A 19,783-nucleotide genomic window follows, 5' to 3' on the forward strand; every position below is an offset into this window, starting at 1 on the left:
GGCACGTTAGGATTCTTGATAGTCCATCAAATAAATGCCTGCTTTCAACAAATCATTGTACACGCATAACCTCATATTTTAACAGTTTTTATTTACTGCTGACTTGTTTATCAAACTTCATCAAGTGTCTTAATTAAGAAAACCATAGGTCCTAAACTGAACTCTTAAAAAAGGTCCCTTGAACTGGCAAAATCCCTAAAATAATCATTACAGTGGTGCCCCGCATAGCGAGGTTAATCCGTTCCGGATTAACCCTCGCTATGAGGAAACATCGCTAAACAGGACGCAAAATGCCATTGGAACGCATTAAACTTAGTTTAATGCGTTCCAATGGTTTCTATACTCACCGTTAAGCGAAGTTTCCTCATAGTGCCACCATTTTCGCACCCTCGGTAAGCGAGGGCAGGGCGTGAAAATGGTTGCGGTGGCCATTTTGGGTCGTCCGGCGGCCATTTTGGAGCCACCGAACAGCTGATTTCCCAGCGTCGCAATGCGAGTTTTGGCCATAGAGGCCATCGGTAAGCGATCACATTAGTGATCTCAAAAAAGAGATCGCTATGCGATTTCGTCGTTATAAGGTGCGCTCGTTAAGCGAGGCACCACTGTATGTGCCATCAAGGCTTACTGCATTTCTGTACAGTGGAGAAGCAAGCTCCTGACTCTGCAGCCAGGTACTCTGACGAGGTATGATTAGAGACTGCACTAGGGTTGAATTATAAAGCTCATACATCCTAAGCTATGACCTGGTTAGTCATTTTAGTAATCAGTCCGTTTCAAAAGGATCTTGATCTCGATCGTTAACTGCAGGCCCTGGTATGTTCTTAGCTTGTGTAGAACATCTAAGCAAAGGTCAAAACGCATCAGGTTTCACAAATCAGTTTTGGAAAATCTCAGTTTTGTCTAATGACTAGGCATGGAACTTTCCCTGGAAGTACCTGATAATTCCATGGCTTCTGTGTCATCATTTCAATGCATTGAAATCCAGATGTTTTGCACTCCCCAGTGAATACAGTTCCCTCAGGAAAAAGGCTCATGTCTATGCTTTGGCCAAAGTCAATGAGCGCCAAGCCATGAGACGTGCCGTCAATGTCACAGGTATCATTGTCCAGAAACCTTTGTGTTACAGAGAAGTTGAACGATTGTTAACATAGAACAGTGCAAAAGAAAAAGAAAAGAAAAGAAAAAACAAATTCCAAAAGAAACAAGCCTACACCTCAGAAGTGAAAAATACTTACCTTTCGCCAAAAACGAAGTTATCGGGTTTAATGTCCCCATGAATTATCCCACACTTGTGCAGCTCTTCTATCATGTGCAGAATTTTTATGGTGAAGTAGAGGGCGAGAGCTTGGGGCATCACCTTTTCTGTCAACTTTTTGTATATGTTTATGGTGTTCTAAAATGGGAAAAAGTATGTGTATACAAGTAGACAGACCAAGGAACGCAGATGCAATCATACCTACATTTCCCAAGAGGTACATAAGCCCCTTTGACTACAACATGGCTTTCAAGTAAACATGCATACAGTTAAATTACAAAACTAGATTTTGGTGGGAGCATCTCCTGTGTAAGCCCAACTAAAATGAATAGAAGCTGCTCCTGAAATAGGTATTCATTCATTCATTCATTCATTCATTCATTCATTCATTCATTCATTCATTCATTCATTCATTCTCTCTCTCACTCTCACTCACTCACTCACTCACTCACTCACACACACACACACACACACACACACACACACACACACACACACAAAAGAGGGAGAAATGATTGGTCCTCCAGATGACTTGGCTTACAATGTGCTCTATGCGGTGCCGCCTATGGAAAATGTCAGGAAATGTGGGTCCAAAACATAGCAGCCAGATTGCTAATGCAGGCTGGTTACAGGGATCACAAAGTTACAGCAGTTCCACTGGCTGACCATCCATTTCTGGACACAATTCGAAGTTCTAGTTTTAATCTATAAAGCCCTAAATGGCTTAGGTCCAAGCTACCTCAAGGACCACATCTCCCGTTAAGAGCCTGCTTGGGAGTTAAGATCATCAGGAGAGGATTTTCTTTTGTTCTCCTCACCTTCACCAGGTACGTTTGGTGGGAATACAGGAGACGACCTTCTCCACTTCTTTCAAACTTTGGAACTCACCCCCCAGGAGGCCAGCCTGGTCCCATCTTTGCAAAGTTTCTCTTAAGTGACTGGCTGCCTGAATGGGGTTTTTTAATGGATCGTTGTGCCTTACAGCTTTGGATGTGTTTTTAGTGTTGCTTTTGCTTACTAAGAGTGGTATTTGCTTGATCCTTTTTGGTATATATATACTTATCATTTTTACCTTTAAATAATGTCTTTTAATAATGTAAGCGGCGGTTTCAAAATGGCCACCGGGTAAAAAAATTGGTCACCCGCTGTTTTCTGGGAAGGATTCCTCGCTGCACGGGCAGCGAAAATGGCCGCGCTATGGAGGATCTTCGCTGGACGGTGATTTTCAAGCCCATAGGAACGCATTAATCGGGTTTTAATGCATTCCTATGGGCTTTTTAAAATCGCTTTACGATGTTTTCATTCTACAGCGTTTTCTCCGGAACGAATTAACATTGTAATGCGAGGCACTACTGTACAACAGACTTGGTATACCTCTTTAAAAAGAGAACAGCTTGGAAATGACATGCTAAAATTAACGTATTAACATTAAATGTGTTACTTTCTTCCAACCAAAATAAAGCTTTTTCAATGCTCCGAAAATAGCATCTGAAAAGTAACGTTAGGAAGAGTTTTATGAATTAAAACTGTTTGGGCATTCCTTCTCTAGAGTGCACATGTATCTTCCGTTTTCAAAAGGAAAGAGGCCTCTGGCACCTTTCAAAAATTAAAATCTATAATAGGCAGTTCAACCTTGGCCCTATAAATGGATTTGGACCCTAACAGTCAGAAGCCTTTGCTAGAATTGTCACAAGTCTACAGAGTTTCTCAGGGCTTTTGCTGTAAGGTTATCTGGAGTGTAGTTTATTGCAAAAACTACACTGTTGAGTCTCAAGTGGCCAGAAAGAACAGCATTCAAAATATAACAGTTTTGGAGTCAGAAGTCAGCCTACTGCACTATAGCTTTTGCATTGGGGGGGGCATTTCTTCACCAGTAGAGATTTTGTTGGGGGTGGGTGGGTTTTATATTAATTATCTCATTTTGTGTTTGTTTTACGTAAACAGGCAATCTTGCAACTAGCGGTGGCAGAATTAGCTTAATTGCACCTTCAGCAATAAGCCAGGGTTCCAATCTAAAGAGGTTTTTAAAGGAGGGGCCAGGGAAATAATCCCAGCTTCGCCTCACACAGAGGCCACTGAGTTGTGGTTTCCCTCCAAATAGCATTATAAATGTATGTTTGGGAGGTCAACAGCACTTTATCTTTTCAGCTGACTTTGTACTGAGAATCGGATGCAAGAGGGACCAGTTACCACAAACTCAGTAGCTCCCTTTGTATGAGGCAGGAAGATCTCTGAGACCAGCTTTGTTTAAACCTACGTTTTCTTAAAGTGTCATAGTAGAAAAGTATAATTAAGATTATCCTGTTTGTTCTTCATAGAGCAGTTCTGCTTGAAAGCCTTAGACTCTTCACTGCTACAAAGCCCTGAGAAGTGCCATAGGATCTTAACAATTCTAGCTTCCAGGTACAAGACCGAGGTTAGTACAGAGTATAAATTTACTCTGGGATGGGAGATAGAAGCCTCTTTCCTTCAGAGGGTGTAAATGAAATGCCCCTTCTAAGAGGGACATTAACTTCCAAAAGTTAAACGCATCATTTTTCAATGTACATGGCAACAACGTCCAGCATTTAAATTTAACTCATTTTTAAACTAACGTTCCAAGTTCTGAAAAACACAATACTTACCAGTAGAGTCCCATAACTGTAGAGCTCCCCAACTAAAATGCTTCCATTGTGGAAGAAGTGAGCAGAATAGAAGTGGATGAAAAGATGGCGTAAGCTTGGCTTCAGCCTTTCCGTCAGCTGAGCGGCTATATAGAATTCCCAGGGGTTCCCAGGCTTCTGAAGCTACAAAACAAAAAGATGCGTTCTGCAGATAAATGCACAGAAGCAGCTATGTTAATCACTCTCAAGAAAATTATAAGTGAAAACCAGGAGGGTAAACTCATTTGTCCGTGTCTCTTTTCCAAATCTGCTCCTCTTGAGATGTGCCGGATAACAACCCCCAGACATTCATCACCTCGGCTGGAAACAATGGGAAATGTAGCTCAACACATCTGGAGGGGACCAAGTTGGAGAAAGCTAGTCTAACCAGATGTTTAGAGCATTCCTCTAGGCCAGTTCGCCACTGTATTTTATTCTAACAAGCATAAATAAGGAGATAACAGGACCATATATTGGTGGACTCTGAACAGCATGCCATTAATAGGCCCCCTGCCTCTGACTTCATGCCAAGGGAGAACCGGGATGTAGAGGCTCTACCGTACAGCTGGCCAAAGTGTGGCCCATCCAGATGTTGCTGGACTTTACCTCCCAGCAACTCTGTGATCATAACCAGTGATGGAGCTGGCCCAACAACAGAGTTGAACTACTATACTTCAGTTTGCCCTTCTCCTATCTGACCGTTCATCCCCATAGATTCTGTGAATGGTCTGACCTGCTGTTCAGGGGAAGAAAGATGGAAACTCGCTTGTGCTCATTTGAGGGTTGGGAGTGGGGGGGTCAATCCAGGCATCAAGGCATAAGGAAGCTTTACATGTTTGGGACCACTACTTTCACAGCCTCTGATCCTGTTGGATCTGGGAGTTTAAAAGTCCAAAAACATTTCAAGGGCCCACCGTTTACAATAAAAGTTGTACCTTGCTGAATCTAGGTCTGGCATTTATCTGAAATCTGGGAGTGGGGGTGGGGGGGAACACAGATAAGCAGGTTATGTAGAACAGCAGAAAGAGAATCGCAATTCACAGAATTTTAATGATCACGGGATAGCAGTATCTCCCTTAATATGATTCCAGGACCTTACTGTTTGTGGACTGTAGATTGTATCATGCAACATTTTGAGCCATTACAATTCCTAGTCTTAAACCTAGAACGTCTGATAGCCTGAGGACATGGAAACAGAAGACAACCTACTTAAGCAGCTGTTGAATGGATGTAGCCAAACTGCTCAGCCACAGCGTAATGGAAAGTGCCAGGAGAATTGATCTCCCTGTATTGACTTTCACCAAAACTCGTACCTTTCAGCTGAGCTCCTGAACATTGGTGGACCTCTAGAGCAGATCAGGGAAGCACACGGTGGTACTGGGCAGAAGAATCTTGTTACGTGAACAGAGGACCACCCAAGTAACCTTGGAGGTAGCCTGAGAATTAAGACGCAGGACTCTTTACCTTCAGGATCACTTTCCGGTTGTTTCTTGTGTTGTCCATGTCAAGGACAGAGGCTTGATACACATGTGCAAAAGCTCCTTCTCCAAGTAAGAAGTCAATATGGAAGGACATGGATCCTGAATAAGTGGTGGAGAGAAGCAAGAGGAGAATCATGTAGGACAGGACGTGGGATACATCAAAACCCACCAATTTGAATACCGTAGGGCTGTGATAGCTTTCAAACCCATTTACAATCTCTTTCCCTCACGGAATGCTCTAGAACAACGTTCAAAAAAGTATGAGTAGAGATGGGTACACACCGCTGGTTCGGTGGTTTGTGCCAGTTCGTTCTCCATTGCGTCCCAGCCCACCCTCCTCTAGTGGGCAACCACTCAGAGACAGCACCCCACTTTGCTGCCCCGCCTCCTCTGAGCGTTGCTTGTGAGTGGGAGCCTGCTGGAGGGGGCAGAGAAGCCCCCAATACCTGTTCATCCAAAGGACCAACCAGTACAAACCACCGAACCATTTCTTCATGCCCATCTCTAAAAATGAGGTAACAAATGATACAGCGGGGAAGGGAAAACTCTGGCCCGTTAATGGTACATATCAGGCCCAAGAAGCATCCGTATCCAGCCTGTACAAGGATGACCACCCTCTCTCGATGTTCCAGCCTTGGGAGTTGAAAAGACCTCGCTGAACTCACCTTGCTTTCCAGGTGGGAAAACAAGTTGGGGGAGTCACTGTTCATCTCATATGGTAAAAGAGGCTTATCAAAGAGGATAAAACGAAATGTCGAACGAGTAAGTTCCTTACCTAAGTTAAGTTCAGCCTTTGGTTTGAGAACCGGAACATTTGATCCCCATTCAAAAGTATTGGAATAGGCGCTTATTGGTTTGGGCAGCGCAGACAGAAGCTGGCGGATTAAGCTGTCGTCCCAGGGATCCTCAATGACTGCACAAGAGAATGACCGCTGATTAAGCCATTGGCAAGAATCAAGGAAAGGCAAAACACTATCCTTGACAAGTATTGTTATCATTGGAAAAGCCAATGAAGAGAAATCTGAAGAGAAGAACCTGGGGAAATGCAACTGGAGGGCCGAGTCTCTCAGCTGAGCCCAGGATTGAGTCTGAACTCTGAGCTTCAGGGACACAAACACAAAAGTCCATCTTCTCAAGCAGTGCAGCACAAAGGCTACAAGCACGCAGAGACAGATCTGCCACTGGAACTTACCACTGATTCATTTGAAACATTAAACCTTTCTCTGTATAACAGACACGCATAAACATGGATGGTATAAAAATGTCAGAGAAGCATAAGATGATTTTAAAAATAAAGCAAATTAAAGGCAATTAAGCAAAAAAAAAACACCTTAGGAAAGTGTCAAGATTTTGTTCTTTTGGTGAACAGGGAGTTAAATTTTAATATTGTAATGGAAGTGCAGAGTCACTAATGTAGAGTAAAAGCCAATGTAATGACTAACAGCATACAAGTCTTAACAAGCTGATGTAATGCTTGATTGTTAAGCAAGACCAGCTGTAAAAGGTGAAATGTGATTGGTTGTTATGGGTATAAATGTAACAGAGACAGAACAGACCTTTGCTATTCAGCAGTAAGTCTGGTGGTCATTTGCTTCTATGTCAATATTGCTCTGAATGTTATGCCAAATGTATATAGCTTGGAAATACTGTATGTTTAACCATATTCAATATACTATATTATAATCACTAAGATCTCTCTCATGTCGTATTCTACCCACCTCTAAGTCTCTTAGATTTAAGTGGGAGGAATGGAAGCAGTCTGATAAGAGGCTATGTATAACTAGTGTCCTTAGTTCCAAGGTTTGTCTTTTAAACAGAGTGCTCTTGCAAAGCTTCACATTGAATTTTCTTGAGGCCAGAGCCTCATTAAGCCTCTGGAATTTTGGCCCCATGACAACAGGGTTATGGGCCCAATGAGATGTCGTGCCCAGTTGACATGGTAAGCCCAAGGAGATGCTGAGACTTTTGTTGCCCCAAGGAGAAGGCATTTTTGAGGCTGCAAGTTTATGGAGGAGAAGCCCAATAGCTGGAGGAGCTGAATCAGATTTTCAAAGTGATGGACAGCAGATTCAAGAAGGAGGCTTCACCATGCAGCAGGCCAGTAACTTTCGTTTATTACATTTAAATGGTCATACTTACATGTCATGGGCCTTTAAGATGGAAATTTAAGAGAGAGTGTATGGCAGATTGTTTGTAATCCTCCATCCCAACTAGATGAAGAAGACGTGGCTAAAGATGAGAGAGCGTTGTCTACAATAATATTATGCCTGGATGATTCGCAACTAAATTATGTGAGAGGAAAATCTTCAAGTAAAAAGGTCTGGGAAGCGTTAAAAGCCGTCTATGTGAGACAAACAGCTGGATCCAAGATGTTAATCACACGTAAGCTGTATAGAAAGAGGCTACTCCCTGAACAAAGCATAACTAATTATATCCAGGAGTTTTCTCAGTTATTTCTTCAGCTGCAGGAGCGTGGGATAGATTTCCTGGAGGTCCATAAGTGCTACTTTATATTGAGCAGTTTGGACGAGAGACACTCGTAATAAGCATAGAAAGTATGCCAGAAGCATATTAAATCGCATATATGGGCACCGTAAATAGTTTCTGAGATTTCCTTAGGCAAACTGTGCTGACCACAAATGCTTTATTTATATATATAAATGTCCCTCTACCTTGGTCAGTACGTGCTGGAATTGCACTGAATGGTGTTGAGGCAAAGCGAGCGGCATGCAGAAAATCACCCGAGTCATTTGGACTGGGAGCCAGGGTTTTATTGCAGTGACCTGCCCATACAGTGTAGTCACCTGTCAGGGCTTCAGTGGGCTGGCTTTCCTCCTGCGGAAGAGAAAACACAGCATATGCTGCACACACACAGACTTCTACACAAAGCAGAAGACTACATTTCATCAAATAATCTAGACAGGCAAGGGGAATAATAATAATAATAATAATAATAATAATAATAATAATAATAATAATAATAATAATAATAATAATAATAATAATAATAATAATAATAATAATAATAATAATAATAATAATAATAATAATATAAAAAAATATGGAATCCTATTATGTTTGGCGATAGGAGGGTAATCATAAGACAAGAGCCTGGAAAAGTTACTTTTTCCACCAAATATCTCAACACTAACCGTGCTGGTGGGGGTTTTCTGGGATTGTGCATTTTGACATTTTATTTTTCTCACAAAATTCGCATGACAAATATTCCTATGATCGTGCTTCACAAGATGAATGTTTTCCGTTCTTTGTTCCTGCCTCATGTTTGCTGATTTTTAAATGTTTTTTATGATGTTTAAAAAGTTAACGTATTTTAATTGAATTTTTTAAAATCATCATAATAAACCCTTTGTAAACCAAAATTGACTTTGTTCTGACTTTTTTTGCCCATAGGAAAGCATTAATTAGATTTCAATGCTTTCCTAAGGCAAAACGCGTTTCGCAAGATGAATTTTTCGCAACACAACATTAACCGCAGAACAAATTAAATTCATCTTGCAAGGCACCATTGTATACCCCTTTATCATGTGAATCTCTGCAACACTCAGCTATGGTTTAGTTAACCAATTTACAGACACAACAAATTATGTGTATGCAGACCAGGCACTATATACAAATGTGAAGTTCAATATCTGATCTGATTGAAACTCATTACAAGAATATTGTGTTTTTATGCCCTTCACATGTATCTCTATTATAAAGGCCATACACTTACTGCTGATTTGACAGCACAGCCTACTGTGAGACGTTCACCAAAGACTTTGGTCTCCGTTGACTTTGGATGTGGCTGATGGACCCTTGAAAACAGAAAGGACTTCACAAATCTTCGGGAACAGCAATTCACACAGAGATCAAATGGTTCACACTAGCAATCGTTTTCAGATTTGCAGGCTCATAACATAATATAACAAAAAAAAGAGACTATGGATCAATTCAAACAATCTAGTCTGTTTTAGAAATTACTGGGAACAAAGAACAAATTTTAAGCACGTGATTTCCCCTTCCCTAGTCTATCTCCTCTTCCAGACTTGCAAGGAGAAAAATATTGATTGCATTTGCATCCCACAGCAAGCCATGGAGTAGTAAATCTTCCAAACCAGATCACACCGTTTCTGAACTCTGGTTTGTTTAAACCACAGCTTTATCATAACTGAACTGAACCGGCAACTGTAGATTTTCCCTGCTTGTTTCTTCAGCTGCCCAACCTAAAACAGAATTAGTTTGGTCATCTGCCATACCATTTGCAGCATAAGCAACAAACTACAATGAACAGAAAGAATGGCTTACTAGCCATACATGAATATTTTGTTCTCCTTTTATTTTAAAATGAACCACAGCACTATAACAAAACAGCTCATGATGTATAAAAGAAAGCAAAATAAGGAATGAAAATCTATGAAAAAACATACAGAAAGCCATCTTTCTTATATTCGTTGTTACTTTCTAAAATCTCCCAGATCTTCCTTCTCACATTTTCTATCAAAGGCCACTTCAGGTGACATCATGACATTAATTCCTATACACCACATACACGCAAACAATTTCAACTTACTCTGCGTTCTCGTCTTCAAAGATTGTAAAAGCAGGTGGTGCAGCAGGAGCGACAGGTTTAATGGCAGCGGCCTCACTTGGACCTTAGAGTGATTTTTAAAATAAAGGATGGTGGGGAAGAAAATAAACAGATTTGGCTTTACTATATATGAAGAGAGACAAAAAGCTTCAAGAAGAGAGTTGAGCACAGGTGATCTCAAATTTCTCACAACTGGATCTTCCGACACAACAGCTGTGCTGGCTGAGATCAGACAGCAAAAGAGCCACAAAAGGAACAGTCAAAAAGCGAAGTCATGCTAGATCCAAACTCAGCCCAGACTCAGCAGCCACAAAGCCAGCATAAAGTTAGGCTGGGATCAGGTTAGTCGTAAGTAAATTTCAATACCCTTTGACTTGGAGGGGTCTGGATGCAGCACAGCCTCAAACGGCTTAGTGACAGTTCAGTCAGCCCTCAGCCATGTTGACCAGTTAAACACAGTTCCCTACATCCACCGAACACTTCCCATAGTTCTATCTGAAGACTCTAAATCAGCGGTTGCCAATCTTAGGCCACAGGCATTCTTAGACTGCAACTCCCAGAAGCCTTCACCACTAGCTGTACTGGCCAGGAATTCTGGGAGTTGCAGTCCAAGAAATGTCTGGGGACCCAAGATTGGCAACCACTGCTCTAGATAATCTGCAAACTTTAGATCATCTCAGGGACCCTGGACTGAAATCCAGCCACTATTCCCAAGTATGGTGGGCCCACTTGAATTGATGGGAGTTGTTACCAACCTGTTAACCCATCATTCAGCAATTGGTTCAGCAATTAGCTCTCATATTAATCATGATTCTGCTTAATATGGCATCTAGCAAAAAGTTCCGGAGGAAATTATTTCGTGAAACTTCAGTTGGCTTTAACAACTTATGTTGTTGTTGTTGTTTAGTCAATGTGTCCAACTCTTTGTGACCCCATGGACCAGAGCATGCCCGGCCCTCCTGTCTTCCACTGCCTCCCGGAGTTGGGTCAAATTAACAAATTTGTTCTTCTTCTGTTGTTGTTTTAAATCCAAATTTCACAGTAGTATAACAAATTATACTACTGTGAAATTTGGATTGAAAACAACAACAACAGAAGAACATTAATTAAAGCAAGAATCAGACTTGCTCTAAGGACTAATCAACACATAGACATACCAGTGATGTCTCGCTTAGCGATTGCTTCGTTTAACAATGAAATCGCTTAGCAATTACTTTTTTGGAGCAATCTTGCGCTCCGCATAGCGATGTTTGGGACCATGCTTCGCATAGCAATGACAGTTTGGGTCCCCCTGTTTCGCTTAACGATGGTTTTGACAGCCTCATGTTGGCTGTTTTTTAAATGTTTAAAAATGTTTTTAAATGTTTAGAATGCTTGAAATCATAAGTGCACTTAATAAGTCCTTTGTTAAACTAATTTGACTTTGTTCCTACTTTTTAAATTTGTTGTAATTTCTCTCCCCCCCATTGAGATGCACTGAATAGGTTTCAATGCATTTCAGTTGGGGAACCGTGTTTTGCTTAGCGATGTTTCCTATGGCGATTTTCGCTTAAGGACGGCAATCCGTTCCCATTGGAACAGATTATCCGGTTTTCAATGCATTTCTATGGGAAACCGTGTTTCGCTTAGCGATGAAATCGCTTAACAGCGATTTTTTTGGAACCAATTATCATTGTTAAGCGAGGCACTACTGTACTCTAAATCTATCAACTGATGCCTGGTCCATGTGACACATGTCTACGTTTTCAACTCCTGGCACAAGGAATCTAACATTACAGCATCAAAGGACTTGAGCAGTTTACCATTTGCAGCTAGAAATATTTACCTTTATTTCTACAGAAGGCCTCAAACTCATCCTCTTCTTCATCATCTCCTTCTGAAAGCATAGTTGTTGCTACACCTGAAGAAGAAGGTGCAAGGAACACATCCATGATGAAACCTAATTAGGCCCCAAACAAGAAAAAAAATTAAAAAGAAAAATGAATTTAAGGTTTTAGTTTAAAAAGGCAACAAGAAACATTTAAATAAGAACACAGCCCCAAGTTCAGTTGCAACATGATTGTTGCTTAAGTTTTGCACCAGGTATGGGGCAATGATGCACACTAGTCAAGGCTATGATTGCCAGAATGCCCCAGCTTGGTCTTTCATACCCTTTCCAGCTTTGTACCTCTGCAAGACTGCAGATACAAACATAGTATGTTTTACTTGTGAAACTGATCCAGTATTTCATTTCCGCCCCCCCCCATATGTCTGACAAAGTGGACTTGCCCACAAAAGCTCACATTAAAATATAATAGTCTCTAAGGTGCCACATGTTCTCCTCTTTGCTTTGTTTCGTTCCTTTGGGTTTTGACTGATAAATACAAGATTTTGAGCTTTGTGACTGAGTAATCTAGCATCAAGGAAACAGCTATAAATCCTGTCAAACATTGGCTGCCTTCCTCATAATCTCAGAACAAAATATAGAGGAAATATACATTCAAAACTGTCACGTGCATTCCCTGTAAAATCTATTAAGCCCAAATGCCTGCATCCAGACCCAGTTGATCTTTCTACCTGCAGAGCCAACAACAGTGATTGCTGAGCGCTGGCTGAAGAGAGCAGAAACCTCATTTATTACTTGAGGCAAGAGCTTCTAACAAAGGAACTGCTGTAAACAAACTAGTTGATTTTTTGATGGAGAAATTTGCCCATTTGAATCTACTCCATCATCGTTACCTAAACTGCTAACCTTTCACATACGTGTCTATTGTGAAGCAGCTTCCTAAGCGAAAGCTGATTCATACGACACATACATACTGTAGTTCTATAAAGCAGGAATAAAACGGGTCTCCAGTGGAATCCGGTTTTGTTTTTATGAGGACCCACATACTTACCCAGAGCCTCTTTTGTGTGCACAGTAGGAGATGGTTTAGATGGAGTTGCCTGCATCAGGGCTGATGTGTTTGGAGTCGCATGACGATTATCACAGAAAATAGAAGCATTTCTACTGCCCGATGCTAAAATTATAAGAAAGGCAACAGCAGAACTGAATAGCAGAATACATTATTTAAATCTGGGAGTATGTAAGTATCACAGGAATGGTACAATAACAATAGGACAATAGCAATAAGCTTTTTCTTCAACTTTGGATTTGTATTTTACTTTCTTAAAAGCTACTAATTGAAAAGATTGCCTTAACTAAGGTTTTATTGTATTTATCCTTGCATTTCAGTTTCAACAGACTGGGCAAAATGTAGGAAAAAGTGAAGCAGTGAGAGCCATACACACTTGGCAATGCTTCAAACAATTAGATTTTTATATGTAGAACTCAACTGCTGGCATGCTCATTGGTGCTCCTTTCACACATTCCCCTTCCTGCGCAGACCTTGCCATGCGGATGGTGGAGATGTCAGGGACAGTTCTCTTCAACTCCACGTGAAAGTGGCTCCTTTAGCCCAGCATCAACTATTGGTGGGCATAATGGCTGGCAAGAGATTTCTCAGCTCCTAGCTAAACACTTTCTCTACCAAACTACACCAGCGACCACAACTGGCAACGTGATCACAAATTTGCCTCGTGATTTTATATTTCTTGTTAGACAGTTGCCACTTCATTGAGGCTGAATCGCTCTAGATATGAAAGTGGGGCATTATCTGGAAGACAACAAAGTTTATGCCAAGTTCTTTGAGGATACAGCTTGGTAGCCAGATGAGCGATACAGAAGCTGAAGCCAAATCAATCAATCGAGAATGGATGGTCTCCAAATGTCTGAGAGTCACATACACTGACCCTTGAACCTTGAAAAGCAACATTCGCTCCTGCACTAAGTAAAACAACAACGTGCCACTAAGTCAATTCTCACTTATAGCAACCCATTTTCAGGGTTTTCCAGGTAGAGAGTACAGTACAAAGAAGTGGTTTACCCTTCCCTTCTTCTAGGGAAGTGATGGCGAACCTTTTTGAGCCCGAGTGCCCAAACTGTAATACAAAACCAACACCAACTTATTTATTTCAAAGTGCCAACACTGCAATCAGACCTGAATACTGAGGTTTTAGTTTAGAAAAAAACTGCCCTTGCACTGCAAGGGTTAAACGCTTGTGTGTTTTCCCCTACAGAAGATATTAATAGAGAAATACTTACCGGTCCTCCAATCCCGTCAGGCTAGACCGGTAATGGCAGCCACTGCACCCTTCCACTGGACCACTGCACCAGCAGAGGGGAATGCCGAAATCCAGGATCGGAGGACTGGAAAGTATTTCTCGATGGCAACTTATGGCTCACGTGCCCACAGAGAGGGTTCTGCGTGATAGCTTTGGCACACGTGACATAGGTTCGCCATCGCTTTTCTAGGGGAAGCCTGGGACTATGCATCTTGCCCAAGGTTACACAGGCTGGCTCGTCTCCCGGGAGGCATAGGGAGGAATCAAACTCCCAGCCTCTTGTTCTGCAGCCCGATACCTAAATCACTGAGCTACCCAGCCAACTGCTCCTGCGTCAAACCTACCCCCCAATACTTTTCTCTTTGAAAGTCTTTTTTCCACAACTAAAAAGCTCTGTCACACTCTCTAGTGGCCTATAAGTAAAAACAAACAAATTACAGAAACATTGGGAAGTGTGGGGCAGAAGGGGCTCTGATGGGAAATGATGGCAAAATCTCCTTCTTCTAAAAATTCCGTAAGAGTCTTTGAACACCTTTTAAAACATTTATTATTATTATTATTATTATTTGGAGTGTTGGCTGGGAGTGATGGGTCCTTCATGTGGTTCATGGACCATACTCTGCCCATCTTTGGAATAGAATAGTCATCTGCTACGGTACAAGAGCTCACAGAATATTTTAAAGAAAGAGAAGACAACGACTATATCATTACCATCTCTCATTTCAGTGGAATGTTGAAGTTTCTGATGAGAAGCGTCCAGGTGCCTGTACAGAACCAGTCATGGAGACAATACATAAGTTTTGCAAGAGCAAATTGTTCAAATTCTTACAAGGTTAGAATCTAATTTTTAAAAAATGCTAACTTGTGCTCAACCCAAAGTTTTTACCTTCTCTTAGCATTTAGTGTAATGTGGGTTTGGGCAGAGGAAATAGAGGAAGTGTATTTTAAAGCTAGGTTGTTTCTGTTCTAAAACACTTGGGATGTGCTTACATCTACATGAAAAGAAGTACAGTGGTGCCTCGCATAGCAACGATAATCGGTGCAGCAAAAATCGCTGCAAAGCGATTTCATTGCTATGCGATATTAAAAAGCCCATAGGAAAGCATTGAAACCCCTTCAACGCGTTCCTATGGGCTTCAGACTCACCTTTAAGCAAAAATCCTCCATACGGCGGCCATTTTCGCTGCCCGGTAAGCGAGGAATCTGTCCCAGAAAACAGCGGGCGGCCATTTTTTTTACCCAGTGGCCATTTTGGAACTGCCAATCAGCTGTTAAAAATCATCACTTTGCGATGATCGGTAAGCGAAACAGGGTACCTACCGATCATCGCAAAGCAATTTTTCCCCATTTAAAACATCACAATGCGATCGCAAAAAGTTAATCACTGTGCGATTTCGTCATTATACGGGGATGCCCGTTAAGCGAGGCACCACTGTACAATGGCTATTTGTTCCATATCAATAAATTATTTCATTCACTCATTACATTTCTTTTATGCAAGCTGTACTCCTCACCACTTCCCAAAAACCAGATAAGGCCAGTTAGACAGGGTTTGGGAGTGACTGGCCCACGTTCCCCCAGTCTCTTTCGCTGAATGAGGACTTGCACATGCTTCTTCTAAATCCCCATCTAACAATTCAAAAATATAGTCATGCGGAGACTTAAACCATGGCTTCAACTTAAAATTCCACTTTGTTTCAAAAGTATTAATAACAATGTCCTGGAGTAAATGAAATAGGAAAGTGTAGTAAGTGGAAAATTTCCTAATCTGTTTGCGCATAATGGGAGGAACAAAGTAGTTACATACTCCAGAAAAAAAGGCTTATGCATTTCACAGTTTAAATGAGGACATTCTGTCATACAAGGTGTACTAGGAGTCATGCTCTTGCCCAATTACAGGTAGTTCATCCTTGAAATGTATGGATGAATGTGATTTGCAGAAAACTTTATCAGGAATCTAGTTATACAATGTGGCTAAAGAAAAAGGATGGGTATGTGTGGCTATGAGAACTCTGGAGAGCATCCTGCCTTGCATTACAAGTTTCTAAACATGTATGCATGTGTTAGAAACATCACACATACATGCTTTAAGTGTAATAATAAGGTGAGGTGTCCAGGTATCACTTACTGTTCCATATGATGGTAACCATGTGGGACAATCACTTGTTTCTGGGGCGGCTGGACAAGGTCTTCAGAGCTGACGTGAAGTCTACGCAGACTCTTCTCACAATCCGCAAGATCGCATTTCGCTTTGGAGAGAGACACTGCATTTAGTGCAGATGACGTAGAAGCTAATACCGATTGTTGCCAGAGACTCTCATTAGGTTGCCCAGCTGAAATACCTCTTACAGATACGTCACCAAAAACTGATTCCTGCTGATGATTTTCATCAGTTTGCGGAGCCGAAGCACCTCCTACGAGCATCTCACTGAAAACAGATCGAGGCTGGTGAGTTTCGTCAGCTTGCAAACCTGAAGCACCTCCCGGCAATCTCTCTCCAAAAACAGGTCGCTGTTGCCAACTTTCGATTGGCTGCAAAGCAGAAGCACCTCCTCTCGAGAGCTCACTGAAAATAGGTTGCTGGTGGTGATTTCCGTCGGTCTGAAGAGCAGAAGCACCCCTTGTTGCCTGCTGAGGCTCCCTCCCCGAATTCAGCAAATTTTGCGGGCATCCGGCTGAAAACGGTGGTGCCCATTCGGGCCAACACTGAGCAGTTCTGATTCCACATGGAGCACCCTTATCAAGTGAAGAAAGAATGACAAGGTTGGGATTTGCTGGTTTTTTGTTTTTGTTTTTCAGTTAGAAACTTGCATTATGTAACTTCTGAAAACACTTTCAGCCTCAGTAGAGATAAGCACTGTTCTAACAGGGATGGGCAACCTATGACCCCCCCCCCCCCGCAAATGAGTCAAAATGTTGCTCCACAACACCACTGCATGTACATAACACCAGAGACTTGTTTTTTTTTAAAAAAAAACACTTTCGAAAAATTACCATGTACCTTCTAAAGGGCATTTTACTGTGTTCTGAGGGGCCTCCCAGCGCCCCGGGAGTCCCTACACACAGCAAAAAGGTTTGATTTGTTGTTGTTTTTTTAATTGGTAACCAGAGGATGCAACAGGGATTTACAGATTAAACAACTACTTTTGTAAGAAAAAAATGGGTGGATGGGGTAGATCCTAGGAATCATCCTCTAAGGCAGTGGTCTCCAACCTTGGACCTCCAGATTTCTTGGGCTACAACTCCCAGAAGCCTTCACCACCACCTCTGCTGGCCAGGATTTCTGGGAGATGAAGTCCAAGAACATCTGGAGGCCCAAGGTTGAGGACCACTGCTCTAAGGTCCAGGGGTGGGCATGTGTGGGCCTTGGACCTCTGAAAAGGGACCAGCATAGAATTACAGGTTTCAAAATACTTCACACATATGCTTTGGTTTAAGAACAAAAAAAGTAACTCCACTATACAGTATGTAGAAAAACCTTTATGGATATTTTCAATGCTCGGGTGTTTTAGCTGGAATTCTTTTTGTGTTCATGTAAGGTTTACATAACTTGCCATGACTAACTGCCAATGCACATCGCATTTGCACTGCTGGGCATATGACTGAGTCACGCCCCAGGACCTTACACAAACTTATGTGACTACCAAGAGGATTCTGCCCACTGTGTTTAAACTTTTAAGTTATTGGTGGCGCAGTGGTTAAAACGCTGTATTGCAGCTAAAACTGTGCTCACGACCTGGGGTTCAAATCTCAGGTAGCCGGCTCAAGGTTGACTCAGCCTTCCATCCTTCCGAGGTCGGTAAAATGAGTACAGTGGGGTCTCTACTTAAGAACGTCTCTACTTAAGAACAATCCAGCTTAAGAACAGCTCCATTTGCTAAATTTTGCTTCTACTTGAGAACAGAAATCCAAGATAAGAACAGGAAAAAACAACCTTTCCTGCTCTTTTTTTAACCTTAGGTCATCTTAGGTTAAAAAAATTTCTCCCCCTAGTGGTAGAGTACGTATTAACCAGCTTTGCATTAGTTCCTATGGGAACTAATGCTTCAATGCACGAACGCACCTCTACATAACAAAAAAACAGCCAGAACAGATTAATTGATTTTCAGTCCATTCCTATGGGAAATTTTGCTTCAACTTAAGAACGTTTCAACTTAAGAACACCATTCCAAAATGGATTAAGTTCTTAAGTAGAGGTTCCACTGTAGTTTCTATGGACGGAAAAGAGCAGATACAGATTAAATGGTTTTCAATGCATTCCTATGGGAAATGCAGATTCAACATAAGAACTTTTCAAGTTGAGAACCACCTTCCAATACGGATTAAGTTCTTAAGTAGAGACCCCACTGTACCCAGCTTGCTTGGGAGGGCAATGTGTAGCCTGTATAATTAAAATTGTAAACCGCCCGGAGAGTGCTTGTAGCGCTATGGGGCGGTATATAAGTCCCCAAAAAAAAAAAAAAAAAAAAAAAGAGGCCAGGATCCTATTGGGTAGTTCTACCTGGGCTATTCATTTATTCATTTATTTAAAATATGTTTGCCCCGCCTTTCTCCTTGAAAAGGACCCAAGGCAGCTTACAACACTGAAAGACAATATTTAAACAATGAATACAGTATATGATAGCGGTTAACATCATTAAAATACAATCTTTAAAGCCAAGAACAATGAGTATAAAGAGGTATCTTGCATTAGAAGGCAATATTAAAGCTAAGAAGTGTAAGTATACAAATATATTTTTTTAAAATGCTACTCTGAGAAATGGGAAACACAAAAACGGAAAACACAAATAGTACTGTGTCAAAGCAGTAATGGATAACAATCCATCTAAAAATCACACACAGGTAGCTAGTTATGGCGGGAAGATTTGCTAGATGCTTGCTTGCGGAAGGACACCAATGTGAAGAATGTCATCATTATCCCCAGATTGCCATTGATTAAAAAATTCTTATTACAATTTGGGGATGCACACATTCAGACAAAGCCATGGGCAGCCTGAAATTTTTAAAAGCAGTTCTTTAATCAGAATCTTATGTCCAGTTCTGCTGGCAGGGCCACACAACAGGATATTGGTGTTTGAAAGAAGGGAGTTGGGGAATGACTTGCTATAGAGAATGTTAGGGCAAATAAGAGTGAGGAATTTTAAGGAATACAGAGTGGCAGATGGGATCCTGGGGGATATTGAATGACCACATTTGGGAAAGTGAGGTAGTAGGAATCCTTCAATCTCAAGAGACTATGGTAATGTGCTCTGAATAGAGGTCTTAGAACAGCACCTAGTGTGGCTGAGAAGGCCAATTCAAGAGTGACAATCCCTTCCACACTGAAGACAAATACAATCTGTCCCTTGTCCAGCTCCCTGGTTTTGCTTGTTTTGGGACTGCCTCTTTGCCTCGGTCTGCTGGACAAAGGTCTCTTCAAAATGGGAGAGGCCATGCTGCACCGCCTGCCTCCAGGCTGAAAGCTCTGATGTCAAGGTTTCCCATCTGTTGAGGTCCATTCCAAAGGCCTTCAGATTCCGCTTGCAGATCTCCTTGTATCCCAGCTGTGGTCTCCCTCTGGGGCACTTTCCCTGCACTAATTCTCCATACAGGAGATCTTTTGGAATCTGACCATCAGCCATTCTCACGGCATGCCCAAGCCAACGTAGATATCACTGTTTCAGTGAAAAAGGGA

General features: G+C 41.6%; 1 protein-coding gene across 2 annotated transcripts in view; it reads right to left on the reverse strand.

Moving 5' to 3' along the window:
- The window catches only part of BUB1 (BUB1 mitotic checkpoint serine/threonine kinase), a 34,945-nt gene that overhangs the window by 3,591 nt on the left and 11,571 nt on the right, over positions 1–19,783 (reverse strand). Inside the window, exons 10-21 of one of the 2 annotated variants that reach the window (XM_020808374.3) lie at positions 16,238–16,845; positions 14,821–14,873; positions 12,843–12,965; positions 11,792–11,905; positions 9,949–10,030; positions 9,112–9,193; positions 8,051–8,213; positions 6,154–6,291; positions 5,362–5,477; positions 3,880–4,041; positions 1,236–1,393; positions 936–1,113 (exon numbers count right to left, since the gene is read on the reverse strand). In XM_020808374.3, coding sequence (XP_020664033.3) covers positions 936–1,113; positions 1,236–1,393; positions 3,880–4,041; positions 5,362–5,477; positions 6,154–6,291; positions 8,051–8,213; positions 9,112–9,193; positions 9,949–10,030; positions 11,792–11,905; positions 12,843–12,965; positions 14,821–14,873; positions 16,238–16,845 — 1,977 coding nt within the window. The remainder of the gene's footprint in view (positions 1–935; positions 1,114–1,235; positions 1,394–3,879; positions 4,042–5,361; positions 5,478–6,153; positions 6,292–8,050; positions 8,214–9,111; positions 9,194–9,948; positions 10,031–11,791; positions 11,906–12,842; positions 12,966–14,820; positions 14,874–16,237; positions 16,846–19,783) is intronic. The other variant, XM_078382877.1, reaches the window with a different exon arrangement.

The sequence above is a fragment of the Pogona vitticeps genome, chromosome 1 (genome assembly GCF_051106095.1).
Source record: "Pogona vitticeps strain Pit_001003342236 chromosome 1, PviZW2.1, whole genome shotgun sequence".
Lineage (NCBI taxonomy): Eukaryota > Metazoa > Chordata > Lepidosauria > Squamata > Agamidae > Pogona > Pogona vitticeps.